This window comes from Astatotilapia calliptera, chromosome 17, assembly GCF_964374335.1.
Source record: "Astatotilapia calliptera chromosome 17, fAstCal68.1, whole genome shotgun sequence".
NCBI classification, from domain to species: Eukaryota; Metazoa; Chordata; class Actinopteri; order Cichliformes; family Cichlidae; genus Astatotilapia; species Astatotilapia calliptera.
The window spans coordinates 36,322,770-36,338,684 of record NC_137438.1 but is presented as its reverse complement, the minus strand read 5'-3'; the positions used below and the strand labels follow the sequence as shown (position 1 = coordinate 36,338,684).

General features: G+C 41.0%; 1 protein-coding gene across 2 annotated transcripts in view; it reads left to right on the top strand.

The window, feature by feature from the left end:
* tbc1d22a (TBC1 domain family, member 22a) overlaps positions 1-15,915 on the top strand; it is a 162,648-nt gene that overhangs the window by 44,573 nt on the left and 102,160 nt on the right. The window contains exons 7-8 of one of the 2 annotated variants that reach the window (XM_026147265.2): positions 9,932-10,060; positions 14,384-14,449. In XM_026147265.2, coding sequence (XP_026003050.1) covers positions 9,932-10,060; positions 14,384-14,449 — 195 coding nt within the window. Of the gene's footprint in view, positions 1-9,931; positions 10,061-13,842; positions 13,906-14,383; positions 14,450-15,915 lie in introns of both variants that reach the window. The other variant, XM_026147266.2, reaches the window with a different exon arrangement.

Below are 15,915 nucleotides of genomic sequence, written 5' to 3'. Positions count from 1 at the left end.
GGACATGAAAAATGTTGAGTTGTATATGTCTAATATTTGAGGTGAAATATGCATTTTGCACGTTCTCTGCTCCAAATCTTTAAAGATGTGCTCTCATTAGTCATGAATAAAACGTAATGCTATTTGCTAATCTGCCGTGTTGTGTCTTTTCCAGTTATGGATTGCACCATTCGATCACAATATTAAAACTACTGAGCGGTGAAGTCAACATCACGAGGGCTGTGCAATATTTCATATCCCGATAAAAGACATTTATCATCCCGACAACGATATATATCACAAAAATGTTGCATTTTCTGTAAATTCTGTGAATCTCGGGCATCTCGACTTGCATGAAGTGTTTTCAGCTGGTCGTCATGTACCTGGTGTCAGGTGTTCTGACTGATGGACGAAGCTGATGGCTCTTTTTGGCCTCTCATCCGTAAACACTCTGCATACTATTTCATGTAATTCATTTTATTTTGAAAGATCTCAACAGGATCTTCAGTTTTATTGTGAAAGTTTCATGTGGAAAATAAACAAGCGGACGGTGGAGTCACGCGATCGTTGTTGCTAACGACAATGCATAAAAACAGTCGCTTGTCTGTCCGTAGTGTGGTTCTTTTAAATATAAGAGAGAGAGCACTTTAACAAATTAATTCTACAGTGACCATCAAAACAATGGAAAAAAAAAAAAAAGATATATATCGTTATATCGAACAGCCCTAAACATCACTGATCTCATCTTACTATAATGCAGGAAATCTTTTGCCTCTTTTGCACTAGCACCTACTCGAATTGACTCAACTCCACTCGGTTTTTAGGATTTTCCATTAGGTGGTAGTACCTGGTACCAGGACTTTTTAGTACCTATTTGACTTGGGGCTCCTAGCAAGCGGAGTCTAGCCAAAAATGTGACATCAACAGACTGCATGCTTCTGATTTGTCAGGGAGTGACGTTGCTGGATAAGTCATGAGAAACCTGGCAACAAGGAAAACGTGTACATACAAATCAACCATGAGGTGCAGACGTTTTCATGCAATGAAACACCATACCATGGTAGCTTGGCGCTTGTGTTGTGTGTGTGTGTGTCACATACAAATGATGTCAAGGAACCTTCATGCCACGTTGCTACAACAACCCCACCCAGTTCAAGGTGGTACTCAAATGTTATGGAAAACAGCTAAAACTGAAGCTAACCGAGCCGAGTACGTACTAGTAGACACATTTGTGTCCTGGCATATGTGTGGCTGGTACTTGGTCACCTGTGACCCACCTAAAACCAATCATGTGCCCAGTTGCAATGGCATTATGGACTTATGGTCTACAAAAACTGTTTCGATATGGCTCGAAGATCTAACCTCTAAACTCCAAAGATCTCAATTTTATGAAGCAATGACAGGATTCTGTCTACAGGCATCAGGCTCCAAAGGTTCTGGTTCAGTAGCAGAAGTACCACATCTGTGGCAGCAATGTTCTTGGGGACTAATTTCCTTTATAACATGCTATAAATCTATGGGACGATGTTAATATTACCCATAAATTTTGCATTTGTGTTTACACAGTGGTTAAATGCCAGCTGACTGTGACACAGCCTACATACTGCCATCCATTTTTTTTTTTTTTTAGGTCAAAGTCCTGCAGAACCTGCTGGGCTGTCATCAGTCTTACCTTCCATGTTGCTTGTTTAGAACTTCCTGTCGCTGAAAGAGTGGAGCACATGTCTGCTGGAGCTGCAGTACAAGCCCTGTAAAACATCAGGCTGTGGCTCAACGGTTATATAGCAAAGGTTTTTTGACTAAGGACCTGTGCTGTCTGCGTTTGTGTTTGCAGGGAATGTACACCAGTACTTGTCCTCATTACACTATAATGCACTATTGGTGCTCACGTAGCGTAGTATCACGACAAACTCAATTGCATTTGTCCTCCAACAGCAAGTCTTCCATCAGTCAGAGGTTAATAAAGAGATGTGAGGAAAGGATTGTGTAGGTAATTAATAATGAATATCATGCAGTAGAATTTTGGATCAGTAGAATATTGAATCCCTGATGATTGAAGGGTTTGATATCTGTAGTTGATAGGCAGTGAGTCAGCGTATTACATTGATTTTTCAGTTGGAGGTTTCCAAATTCCTCAGATGTTGCCACGAAGCACTGAAAAACTCACATTGTGTTTATAGAAAAATGTGGACATGCAGAAAAACAAGCATTTAAACACAGAAAGTAAAGTTTTGTTTGTTCAACTTCTGCCATGCTTGCAGTGGGACAGTTTATTTTGGTCTCCTTCTAGAATAATGTGCTCCTTCTAAGTAGAAATCAATTTAGAGAGGAGACTTGGTATAAAAAACCCTCCAACAATTTCATTTAAATTCCCCAAATGGATTCCCCAAGCATATTTCCCCTGGTCTTTTTTTTTTTGGAAGACAGAGTTTACTGAAGTGGAGGATCCACGGGAGGAAGAGTAGATTGATGCATTAAGAATGAAGAGAGGAAGAGATGAGGTTTATGTAGACTGATTAACAGAGGCAGGAGCTACATTTTGCACCACTGGCAGGACACGTAGAGCTCTCGTGCATTTATGCCTCGCTGTCAGTCTCCCATCTGTCTTCTTAAAATCTCCTTAAAAAAAAAAAACAAGAAAAAAAACAAGTAGATCACAAATTAAATAAAATATTTGTCAGATTCGAGCATAAGTGCTCTTGAGTTTTCTGCTTTCTAAAAGAAGGCGAGCTGCTTGTGCTCTCTGCATCCCTTTCCTTCAACTAACTCTAAAACATTTACATTTACAGGATGGTGCAAAAGGCTTTGGTCATTTATTTGTTCCTTTACTTTGGGGAAATTACAAATTGGTGCAGTGATTAATTGTGCAGACATAAATGGAAATACACAGCCGGAACTCTCAGACAAGCTTTCTTGTTCTCTGGGCTTCTTGAAGGAGATTCAAAGGATGTTTCTGCCTTTTGTTCTGTTCTCTGTCAACATGATCCCACACTGCTTTAACAGTGTCGAGGTGCAGGCTCTGGGCAGGCCAATCCATGACTGATGGTGTTCCACTGTGTGTTTTTACTGTATGTTCCTATGTTCATAATTCTGTCAATTTTGATAAGATTCCCACCACCACTGGCTGAAATGCAGTCCCAAACCATCACAGATCCACCATGTTTGACAGATGGCTCTAGAAACGCACTTACTGTACCTCTTCTCCGTACATATTGATGGCAATTTGAACTAAACTTGTCATCAGTCTATAACAGCGGTCCTCAAACTTTTTTGCGCCATGGACCAGTTTATGTCCAACAATATTTTCATAGATAAATACAAGATTTATTCATAACACAGGAAAAGACCCAGGGAAACAGAGTTAACGATAAAAACAATTAAAAAATAATAATACGTTTGAAAGGGCAGCACGGTGACACGGTGGTTAGCACTGCTGCCGCACAGAAAAAAGGTCCTGAGTTCAATTCCACGATCAGGCCGGGGTCTTTCTGTGTGGAGTTTGCATGTTCTCCCCGTGTTTGCGTGTGTTCCCTCCGGGTACTCCGGCTTCCTCCCACCGTCCAAAGACATGCAGCTTGTGGGGATAGGTTAATTGGATAATCCAAATTGCCACTAGGTGTGAATACGGGAGTGAATCTCTGTGTCAGCCCTGTGATAGACTGGCAGCCTGTCCAGGGTGTACCCTGCCTCTTGCCCTATGACAGCTGGGATTGGCTCCAGCGCTCCCCACGACCCTGAAACGGATACGCGGAAGCGAATGGATGGACCCTAAAAACCATAAATTTCACACCCGAGCATCAACTCGCGGACTCACAGACCGGTACGGGTCTGTGGCCTGGGGGTTTTGGACCGTTGCTCTATAAGACCTGGCTGCTGATTGTTTGCTAAGTTTTACGTTATGTGTAGACAAAACACTAGTCCATCACTTGTGTTAGCACTGTGGTTTTTTTTTTGGTTTTTTTTTTTGCACAGTGCCTTCGTAATTGGAGACGGAGATGCTTATCATTTAGGTCAGATGGCAGATATGTTTTAACTGGTCATGTGAATTAGTAATTGTCACTGTGATTTCATTTTACAATACATGTATAGTCGTGTTTGGGTCTCCTCTATATTTGTCAAATCCTCCCATGTGTGTGTCCTGCTCTCCTATCGAGCAGTAATACAGCTGCAGTGTGATTGACCTCCACTAAGCTGTCCATTAACCTTCAACACACACACACACACACACACACACACACACACACACACACACACACACACACACACACACACACACACACACACACACACAGTCCCTCATTTGGCAGAGTGCACCTAATGTCTGAGCCCATTGCTTTGTAGCTGCCCTGTACTGATTTGTGTTTGTGTGTATACAAGTGTGTGCGTTTGCATGTGGAGCAGTTTCAACATGTGACGCATGGACATATTGGCAGAGACCATGTGTGTGTGTGTTGTCAGGGATCTGGGTTGGGTGGGGGAGTCATGTTGGCACAAATGTGACTGTCTGGATGAGTGGCAGCACCGACTGAGCATTGACAGTCGGGTGGATGAGTAAGAAGCAGGGCAGTGCTTCACTGGATTTATGTTGCTGCAGGGAATTAAAAATGTCACAGGTCACGAGAAACACGTGAGAAGAATGTTTCTGATTTAAGAGTGTGTGCGCATATATATGTTCACATTATAATATAACTGTTCTATAATATATTTTACAGCTAAGTTTAACTGTTCTCAGTGTTTGTGCTTGCCAGGTGTGTGTGTGTTCAGCTTTTTGCAGGCAAAGTTATTGTGCTGCAGACAATCCTCTAGACTCTGCAGACTTCTCTTGGGGCCTTGTCTTTGTAGGATTGAACAGAAAACAAATGAAAGAGAAACTTTTGTCACTACACTTATTGACTGTCTTGTAGACAGTTGCTCAAAATTGATGGTTTGTGTGCGTTTGTCTGCTTGCCCGCATATTTCCAAAAAATGGCTTCCCGCTTCCTGAAACGAATGACAACAGCATCACAGACAGACACACATTGATGATGAACACACAGTGAACACCCGCGTTTTAGGGCCTGTTCTGATTTTCCGACTCTTTTGGAGCAGGTAGATGAATTTAATTTGATGGGGATTCCACTAAAGCCAGTCCAAGACACAGTTGCTCTAACTTGCGTGTGATCAGCAGCCAAATATGCTCATTTTAATTGGAAGTGATGACAAATCCGTGCACGAGAGCAGCTGTTTGCTGAAATATTTACAGGAAAGGCATCTTTGTAAGATTTAGGGAGTTTTAGTCCTGACCTATGGGAGCAGCATATGGTCTGTACTTAAATGCTAAGTGCTCTGCACTCATATGGAACCTTTTAACCTTATCTGTTCCACAAAGGGCTTTACAGTGGGTCACTAATTCACTCATTCATCCATTCACTCGACCACCTGAGCCGCAGCCACGTCAGTGTAACAATATAAGGGCAAAAATCCACTTGCTAGCTTTCAGGATCATTTAGTAACACATCATGGTCTTCTTTAGTGAGATATGCTGACTTAGTGGTCACGAAGAAGCAAACTCATCACTCACAGAAAACTTGAGTTCTTCTAGTGGCCCACTGGGGCTCAGCCCCCACAGACCTGATGTTAGAGTGCCCAACTCTACAGTAGAAATAATCATGTTTACAGCCTGCTATAAGAACAGTTTCAGTCTGTAGCTGAACAGGATTTTTATATAATCGTCATGGTTAAACGCTAACAAAGTTCTGCATTATTAGGAGCATGGCTGTCTGGAAGCCCTTGCCTTTGTTATTTATGTGACAAATATTATAGTTTTAACTGTACTAACAGCCTGGCCAGTCATTTTATGTATTTATTTGCTGCAAAATGAGATTGTCAAGCATAACAACATGCTCTAAATCCTGCCTTAAATGTTGCCATAAGACGGAGTGGGTCTGTGATGGAATAGGGTCGATTTGGCAATTAGATACGATTGGTTTCTGATTATTCAACAGTTGACTCTGATAAATCTGTTGTCTACATAGGTGGAAATTCACATTCAATTATTACTTCTGCACTGAGCAGCTTTCCTTGTTCTATATATAACCAAAATACAATCACCTCTGGCTATCAGCTGAGTTGAGTCCCCTCCAGTTGTGCTCTTTGCAAAGACTCATTCAGACTTATAGGAACATGGAAGAAACTGGTGGGCAACACTGCAGTGACTATATCTGAGTTACAGTCAAGATTTCATTCATTCATTCATTTTCTTGACCGTTTGTCTAATTCAGGGTCAAGCTTCGGCTGGAGCCTGGGTGTCATAGAGGTAGAGGCGGAGTATATCCCGTAGCCTGTACACCAGTCTGTCACAGGGCTAACATATAGAGACAGACCAACCATTCACGCTCACATTCACACTAACAGTCAATCAACAGTTAACCTAACATACAGTGGGGCAAAAAAGTATTTAGTCAGCCACCGATTGTGCAAGTTCCCCCACTTAAAATGATGACAGAGGTCAGTAATTTGCACCAGAGGTACACTTCAACTGTGAGAGACAGAATGTGAAAAAAAATCCATGAATCCACATGGTAGGATTTGTAAAGAATTTATTCGTAAATCAGGGTGGAAAATAAGTATTTGGTCACCTCAAACAAGGAAAATCTCTGGCTCTCACAGACCTGTAACGTCTTCTGTAAGAAGCTTTTCTGTCCCCCACTTGTTACCTGTATGAATGGCACCTGTTTGAACTCATCATCTGTATAAAAGACACCTGTCCACAGCCTCAAACAGTCAGACTCCAAACTCCGCCATGGCCAAGACCAAAGAGCTTTCGAAGGACACCAGGAAAAGTATTGTAGACCTGCACCAGACTGGGAAGAGTGAATCTACAATAGGCAAGCAGCTTGGTGTGAAAAAATCAACTGTGGGAGCAATCATCAGAAAATGGAAGACATACAAGACCACTGTTAACCTCCCTTGATCTGGGGCTCCACGCAAGATCTCATCCCGTGGGGTCAAAATGATCATGAGAACGGTGAGCAAAGATCCCAGAACCACACGGGGGGACCTGGTGAATGACCTGCAGAGAGCTGGGACCAAAGTAACAAAGGTCACCATCAGTAACACACTACAACGGCAGGGAATCAAATCCCGCAGTGCCAGACGTGTTCCTCTGCTGAAGCCAGTGCATGTCCAGGCCCGTCTGAAGTTTGCCAGAGAGCACATGGATGATACAGCAGAGGATTGGGAGAATGTCATGTGGTCAGATGAAACCAAAGTAGAACTTTTTGGTATAAACTCAACTCGTCGTGTTTGGAGGAAGAAGAATACTGAGTTGCATCCCAAGAACACCATACCTACTGTGAAGCATGGGAGTGGAAACATCATGCTATGGGGCTGTTTTTCTGCCAAGGGGACAGGACGACTGATCCGTGTTAAGGACAGAATGAATGGGGCCATGTATCGTGAGATTTTGAGCCAAAACCTCCTTCCATCAGTGAGAACTTTGAAGATGAAACGAGGCTGGGTCTTCCAACATGACAATGATCCAAAACACACCGCCCGGGCAACAAAGGAGTGGCTCCGTAAGAAGCATTTGAAAGTCCTGGAGTGGCCTAGCCAGTCTCCAGACCTCAACCCCATAGAAAATCTGTGGCGGGAGTTGAAAGTCCGTGTTGCTCGGCGACAGCCCCAAAACATCACTGCTCTCGAGAAGATCTGCATGGAGGAATGGGCCAAAATACCAGCTACTGTGTGTGCAAACCTGGTAAAGACCTATAGTAAACGTTTGACCTCTGTTATTGCCAACAAAGGTTATGTTACAAAGCATTGAGTTGTATTTTTGTTATTGACCAAATACTTATTTTCCACCCTAATTTACGAATAAATTCTTTACAAATCCTACCATGTGGATTCATGGATTTATTTTTTTTTCACATTCTGTCTCTCACAGTTGAAGTGTACCTCTGGTGCAAATTACTGACCTCTGTCATCATTTTAGGTGGGGGAACTTGCACAATCGGTGGCTGACTAAATACTTTTTTGCCCCACTGTAGCTTGCATGAACCCACAAAGGCACAGAAAGAACAGGCAGACACAACACAATAAGCACAATCTAAAACCTGAAGGCGCATTTATTATATTTCTTACAGGGCTTTTACCTGCAGCGGGTGGATGTTATTCAGTCTCTGAGATTGCTTAGTTGTCATCTAACAGGCGGTTGATAACAGGCAGTCGTTTTGTCTGTTGTCATAATCAAAGCTCTTCAGAGAAAAATGGCAAAAATGGTTCATTCATAGATGTCATTTTAAAATAAAAAGGGACCCTTTGAATGTTTCACAGCTAGATGAACCAGCTTTTTCTCACGGGAAGTAGTTTTCAGGGCCTGAAGTCATGTTTGAGTTCAGTTTTGAAGATTGTAACTCTCTGAATATTTCAGAACGCCTAGCCCCAGCTCTCACTTTTAATAGATGTATTTTTTTTTTGTTCGTTTTAGGGCTGACTTTCTCCTCATTGCATAAGCCTGACCGCATAACCAGGATACAGTCTTTCACAAATGCATGCTCACATATGCCGTCTGACAAACACCCCCCTCCACACGCGCACAAATACCCATTTAAAGGTAACTCCCTGAAGAAGCAGAAAGCATTTGGGCAGGAAGCAGAAAGTTTTCTTTGCAAAGTGAAGTGTATCATTTACAAACCATGTAGTCCCAGGTGGTGGAGTCTGGGTTGTGATTGAACTTGGCTCAAAAAAACCTCAAAGCAAGTTTTTTTTGAGAGCAAGTTTTAAAATAAAAGCTCATTAAATGGTACTAACAGAAACAAATAGTACTGAGATGGGAAACCTAAAACCATTGTGTGTTTTTAAACACTGGAAAGATGGCCTCCCTGAATATATGCTCAATTAATGAATCCCATGTGGAATCGACAAGCATGTTTGCATGTATTAGAAAAAGACAGGTGAATTGGTTACTCACTACTAATCCTACAAGAGGCATGGTGAGCATCAAAATGAGTTAGCATTTTGAGCTAATGGTAGAATTCACGCCCGTAGTAATAGTTAGATGAGTATCTGGCAAATGTGAAGCTCTGGCCAGCCTTAACATTTAAAGCCAATCCTCTGTTTGTTAATATTTTGAGAATAAGAGTATCAACTTACCACTCGGTGTTTTTCCAGTCTTCTGTTGTCCAATTTTGTTGAGCCCGTGTGGACGGTAGCTTCATTTTCCTGTTGTCAGTTAACAGCAGTGGCATCCAGTGTGGTCTTCTGCTGCTTAAATTTTCATTTCCTCTGCATACCTTGGCAGAAGAGCATTACTTGTAATTAGCTTATTAGATATTAATGAGCATTTGAGCTGGTGTACCTAATAAAGCGTACTGTCACATGGGTTGTTTTTCTACTCCTGGATCTTTATGCGTTAATAAACAGTTGATATCTGTAATATATGTTCTCAGGCATAGACTATCCTTGCTGTACAACAGGCCCGCCAACCTGCTGTTCAAACCTACTGTTTGTGAGTGACAGCCAATGAGAAGAACATGACTCAAAGCGAGAGCAGCTCTAAAAGGTAGCTGAACCGAAGCCCAGAATAAGAAAAATTGGGATTATCTTGAAGTGTGAATTATGCAAAGCCACTCAAGTCAAGTCAAAGTTAAAAGTTTGGAGTTGAAAATGAGCCAAATAGGTTCTTTTCAAGCTAAGCTAACCAGCTCCAGGCCTCAGCTTCATCAATAATACACAGGCATGAAAGTAGTATCAATCTTCTCTTTGAGCTGTCTGCAAGAAAGTGAATTAAAATACAGCATTTTTTTCAGCTGTAACTTTACTTCAAAACTGAACTCTTACTGAATTGAGTCGGATCCAAAAACAAGAATATATGAAGAACTGAGAAGATAAATGGAAAAATCAAATCTACAGTGTGACTTGCATCAACGTTTAAATGGGTGATGTTGTATGTTTCTCACTCTCTGTCTATCAGGGTTACCTGCCAGCCAACGCAGAGAGGAGGGAAAGCGTTCTACAGAGGAAGAGGCAAGAATATTTCGGCTTCATCCAGCAATACTACGACTCTCGCAATGATGAGCATCATCAAGACACATACAGACAGGTACATGCATATACACGAGCCCACACATCTCGTATGCCTATAGTTTTCTGAATCCCCCAACTTGAGGGACAGAATGAATGAAAGTCTCCAGAAAGACTCTTTCTAATTACAAGAGCATCCTCCCGTTGCCAATGTATTAGCTCAGCATGAATTTAGGACACAAACAGTGTAAGCGTTTGTTTGTTTGTATATATGTGTGTGTGTGTGTGTGTGTGTAAAGAGTGCCTTTTTACAGAATTTGGCCCTGCAGTCAGGATTACTGCCACTAGTTATTTGGCAAAAATGTGATCTTTATTGCATTTTTTCCCCCCCTTGCTTGTGTTCCTTTGTTCTCTCGTCCTTCTCCCTCATGTACTCGTCTGATTGTTTGTTCGTCTGTGTGTGTCTGTGTCACAGACCAGAGACGAGCGGCTTCAGAGAGATACTGAAATTAACAGTATTCTGTTTGGTTCTGAAAATATCCGTTTTTACCCCCCACCACCACCACACACACACACACACACACACACACACACACACACACACACACACACACACACACACACACACACACACACACGGATACACACACACCATCCCCTCGTTCTTACACTCGACTACTTCCCATTCATTTTGAGCCGATAAGGAACATCAAAGTGAACTGTCGATAGCAAAAACACACATTTCTCACATTCCGTCCAATTTCCCATTGATCTCCTCTGCACCGTGCCAGGGAGCTGGCATACTTTGTTTTGATGATTGTTTGGATTGTGTCTTGAAGCCTCCTTTTTCTGCCAGATTCTACTTGTGCTTTAGTGATTTCTAGTTTGTTTGTTTGTTTATTTATTTTTGCTGTGTGCCTGATTATGTGTGTTTGTACATATGTTACTTTGGCATTCATGTTGCTCAGGATGGTGGGTTTGTATTGGGTTTCTGTATTTTTCTTTCTTTTCTTTTTTGATTTTTTTTTTTTGTTTATACATATTTACGTGGTTGTATGTGTGTTTACATACAGTACTCAACATCATTTGACATCATTTGAAACTGTGCGATCTCTAAATAGCTGCATTTTTTAAGTAGATCATTTCCTCTTATGAAGAGTCGAAAACAAAGACTTTAAAAACAATACAGTGAAAAGAAAGACCCCCAAAGTAGAAACTCAGTTCAGCAAAATTAAATACCCATGTTAATCACAGTTTTGCTAAAAAGCAAAGACTTAAAATAAACTGAAGTGATCAAGAACTTTCTTCATGTTGAATCTCCGTGTCTGCATCATAGCTCCACGCGGAGAAGAACTGCCCGAGGAGCTAGAAATGCATTTATTGTGAGAATTCTCCCACATGTTAAGCATACAGGAATATCAGTGACCAACCATAAATGAGTCGAAATGAGACGGCTGCAGAAGTAATCAAAAGGTATAGCACGAGTGTCAGACTCAATTTTACTAAGGTTCACGCCAGGAAATGGGGATCACACCAAGGGTCAGGCATATGCAGTTTAATGACATGGTTTAATTTAATCCACAAAATAACATCCCACGTAATGTTGTATATCCCAAAAGTCTGTCTTACATGCAATTTGGTCCACATAAAGGCTTCAACAAAACATCTGCAAGTTTCCCAGCTGTTAGTGTTTAATGTAGCAAAATACTGCAATAAACCGCAGTCGGTAAACTTTGCAGAAATAAGACAGCTACTGAAAGTATCGGGCATAGGAAAAGACATCATATTTAATTATCCATATTTAATTTGTTTTTTGAAATATTTCTAAAGGTTTTCAACAGTCTGTTATGAGGTGGGCACCGCATCACTGTGCAGATGTATTTGCATGTAGGCAGGCCAGAATTTGAGCACCGAATGTGGGTTAAGATACATAGCTGCAAAGGGGCTCGGACCTTAAGTTTGGGCAAGTACTTCAGATTTGGCTCAGGGTTTATCCATGGAAAGAGTGTTTCTGTGGTAGCTCAGACAGTGTAAAGGACAGTTTGTAATGTCAGCCTGTTCGAACAACTTAAAAAAGAAAAGAAAAAAACCCGGTGTAGACTTTAAAAAAGAAGCGCAAAGAGGAAATTTATTTTGGCTCGCGCGCGGTTCAGCAGGACCACTACAGTGAATGCATAGTCCCGACAGTGAAGCACAGAGAGCGCAGGGGTGTGATGATTTGGAGCTAGTTGAGTGCAAAAGGGAGATGACATTTATAGATGGGACCATCAATGCCTGTGAATTTAACAAAATACTGGCTGACAACATGAGCAATACTGCAGCGTGATGGCGATCCAAGTCACGCTGCCAAAAGCACAAGAAGAAGGAACACTAGGAGGTTCATTTGCTTCACTGAGTTTCTACTCTGTGGCCTGCAATTATTAATATAGTAAGTCTGTGTAGTCTTTATTTTGTAAAGAGAAAGTGGGTCTACTGTTCAAGTATGTCATTAATTTTAAGTGATATCACACAGGGCTCCGCTCATTTCTGTTACATGTCATCCTTGTGTTTGTGTGTCCATCATCCATTCTGAATGTCCGTCTGTTTCGAGGTTGTTCTTTTGTCTCTTTTATATTTTTGTTTATGTTCCTTGTAACTTGCCCACACAGTGTGTGTGTGTGTGTGTGTGTGTGTGTGTGTGTGTACGTGTGCATACGGATGTCCCAGCTTGAACTGCAAACCCTTTTGATGTACTGCAGCAGTTTCATTCTTCCCCAGGAGAAAGTGATCTAAAAAAAATCTAGCCTTGGTCTTTTTTTGTTATTTTTCAAGCAAGCAGAGAAGAGTGTTGTGTGGAGATGGCATTTTGTTGGTTTATTTCTGATGCATTAAAAATATTTGGACCACTAGAGGATGAAAATACCGACCCTTCATTTACGATGGCCTTATCAATTACAAAATGTCAAATGTCAAAATACAATTTTAAAACAGTGAGCTGAATGCTACTGGAACTTACATAGAGAATTATTATATTCTCAAAGATACCACCTCGTCCTGCTTCATGGGAAATACCACAACTTCCCATTTTAAAGTGGCCTTGAATACTTTTAGCTTATTTTCTGTCATATATTCTATGAAAATGGTGCACGCTCATATTAAACATGACCAAAGCTTCCTTCCATACCTTGTTTCAACTCAGTCATTAAATCCAGGAGGATTTAGTATTGGTTTGTAGTAAGTTTTGGTGGCTCTGTGGTTAGTAGTGTGGCTTTGTTGCAGAGGGACGCATGCATCAAAATATTAACCATTTCTAAGATGGGCCGCGCTCCACATTAGATATTTTTAATGCAAATCTGTTTATTACATTAAGTAATTCTGGAAACGCACCAACAAAGAGACAAGCCAGACCTCTAAAAACGTCCTCGCTCGATGTAGAAACATCACTATATGTGGAAGTCATCCCTGTGAGCCAAATGCTCAAAATTCTTCTTATTACTGCTCTTGACTATGTATGCTATCAAGACAGAAGATGTGTAAATTATTTGGCGTCTGAGGCCCCACCCATCTTTTGCTCAAACCTTCTGTTTGTGAGGGGCAGCCACTAGCTAGAGTGGCTTGTTGAAAACAGTGGATGAACTGATACGCTATAAGACAAATAAGGATTATAAGTAATCATGCAAAGCTACCCTATACATTCCAACATATAATATAGAACTAGGTGTGAGTGTAATAACTCCACTTTATGTCATTTGTCATTTCTTTATAACGCCTGAAAAAGTCTGAAAATGCAGTACATGTGGAGGACGTTTATATTGTGTGTGTTTGTGTTTATGTGTGTGTGTCCGTGTGTGTCTAACACATTCTCTCCCATGTTGCTGTCAGATCCACATAGACATTCCTAGGATGAGTCCTGAATCTTTGGTGCTGCAGCCAAAGGTGACAGAGGTAAGGTGGACTGGATGTGGACCCAATGCCCAGTCCCGTAACCAGCCGCGCACTCTTACAAACAGACCGGGCTATTTCAGTTGGCTTGGCTCCAGCTGCCGCCCTGCATCCGCCTGGCTCCCTTCTGATGAATCTGTCCGCCTGTCGTATCGGTCGTCTGCGGGGTAAACACTCTGAAATGGTGTAAATGTGGTCTCGTACATGCATAAACGCACACACACACGCATTGATGCAAGCACATATTATCGTAGAGGCATCTCAGCATGCAAGGGCACTCATATGCAGTGCTGCATTCAAGACCACAGCTGCTATCCATTTCAGAAAACTGAAACCCCAGTCCGACTTCAATCAAAGACACCAATCCACTAACTGTTCCTCTCGCTATCCGTTCCTGTCACTGTCTGTAATGGCCAAATCTGTGCTAACCTGCCCGTTGCTTCAGTGTTTGTCTTTTTTTTTTCTCTCCTTCTCTCTGCAGATTCACATTGACATACCGAGAACTAATCCTCTTATTCCTCTCTTTCAACAAGCTTCTGTTCAAGAGGTGAGACCCCTCCAGCTGCACACACACCACCTCACCTAGCAGGGTTTTCCCTTTTCTGCTTTTAGGCAGATTTGGTCCTGGAATTAGAGGCACTGATGATGTTGGACACCTTAAAGACAGAACATGTGAGATGGCTTACAAAGAGGGGAAAAACATGACAATAGTTAAAACGATATAGGTCGAAAAAATGGGGCACAAACTGTGAAGAGTAGTTGAGTGTTAGAGTAAAAATACTGTCTCCACTCAAGTCTCAGTATCTTGATTTATTTACTTACTTTATTTAATGTTTTTCTATCTGCCTGCGAGTGTAAAATGGGAAGACCCTTGCTTAAGCACTGCATGATTTGGCATGGGGCACATACACAGCTGCTCAAGCGAAGAACACACATGATTTTAATAATTACATGCATGGGATTAGATCCCTTTTAACTTTCACTCTGCATGGTTGGCAGTTTCATATCTTTTTGTTGTGCTTCGTTAGTTCTACTGAAGCATTTCTTATTACAGTTGGGTGCTCTGTTATGGCCGATATAAGAAGTCATTTTCTTCAAAACATCTTGAGCATTATGTTTGAAACATTGAACTATTAGTCACAGTTGTGCACATTGGACAATATGGTTAAAAGCTAGGAAAACTCATAAGCACCTTTTTTCTCATGGTGATCAGTAGAAATGCATAAACAATACTTTAAAGGCATTTGTTTCTCACACAGAGCTGCTGCGCTTTTACATATTTTATCATACGTATAAAATTAATATCAGCTGATTTCACTCAGATCGGGTTTGCTCAGTTTCTCTGTTGATGGGTAAATGCAGATTGTAGCTACTTAATATGAATCAGTATCACTTTAAGTCTACATATACTGTGTATTGGATGTTTTTTGTAATGTTCATTAAAAAAAACAACTTTTCCAACCTGTCATTACACTCTATTAGTTCAATTCACTTGAATTGAGTTATGTTCATATAGCCACAAATCACAGCAATAGTCACCTTGAGATGCTTCCGAAGAACCTACAATAATCAATACTGATTTTACCTTAAAAAAATACAGTTTTAATTACTAGATTTTTGGCTTACTAGGTCATTTGTATTAAATGTGTGCAGATGATTTAGTTGGCTCAGAAGTAATGTGTTAAACCCATAAGTTACACAAAGTGACAAAGTTGTCGTAACCACAAATCAGTGGTTTTTCTTGACAATAGTGATTTCACATGTAATTTAATAGTTATATCAATGAAGACATTTAAAATCTGATTGATTTGTTGTCTCCCTTCAGAATGTCACACTTCAATAAACATGAAGTGTAAAGCCAGAACAGGGTCAGGGCTGTGTGAGAAACTATAAGCCAGGTTATGGCTTGAAACCTTTAACTATCTACTCATTGTAAGTTACAGAATAACTTGAAATAATGTAAGTATGGTTAGTGGTCTTTTAGCTATGAAATTCTTGTAAGAAGTTACTCCA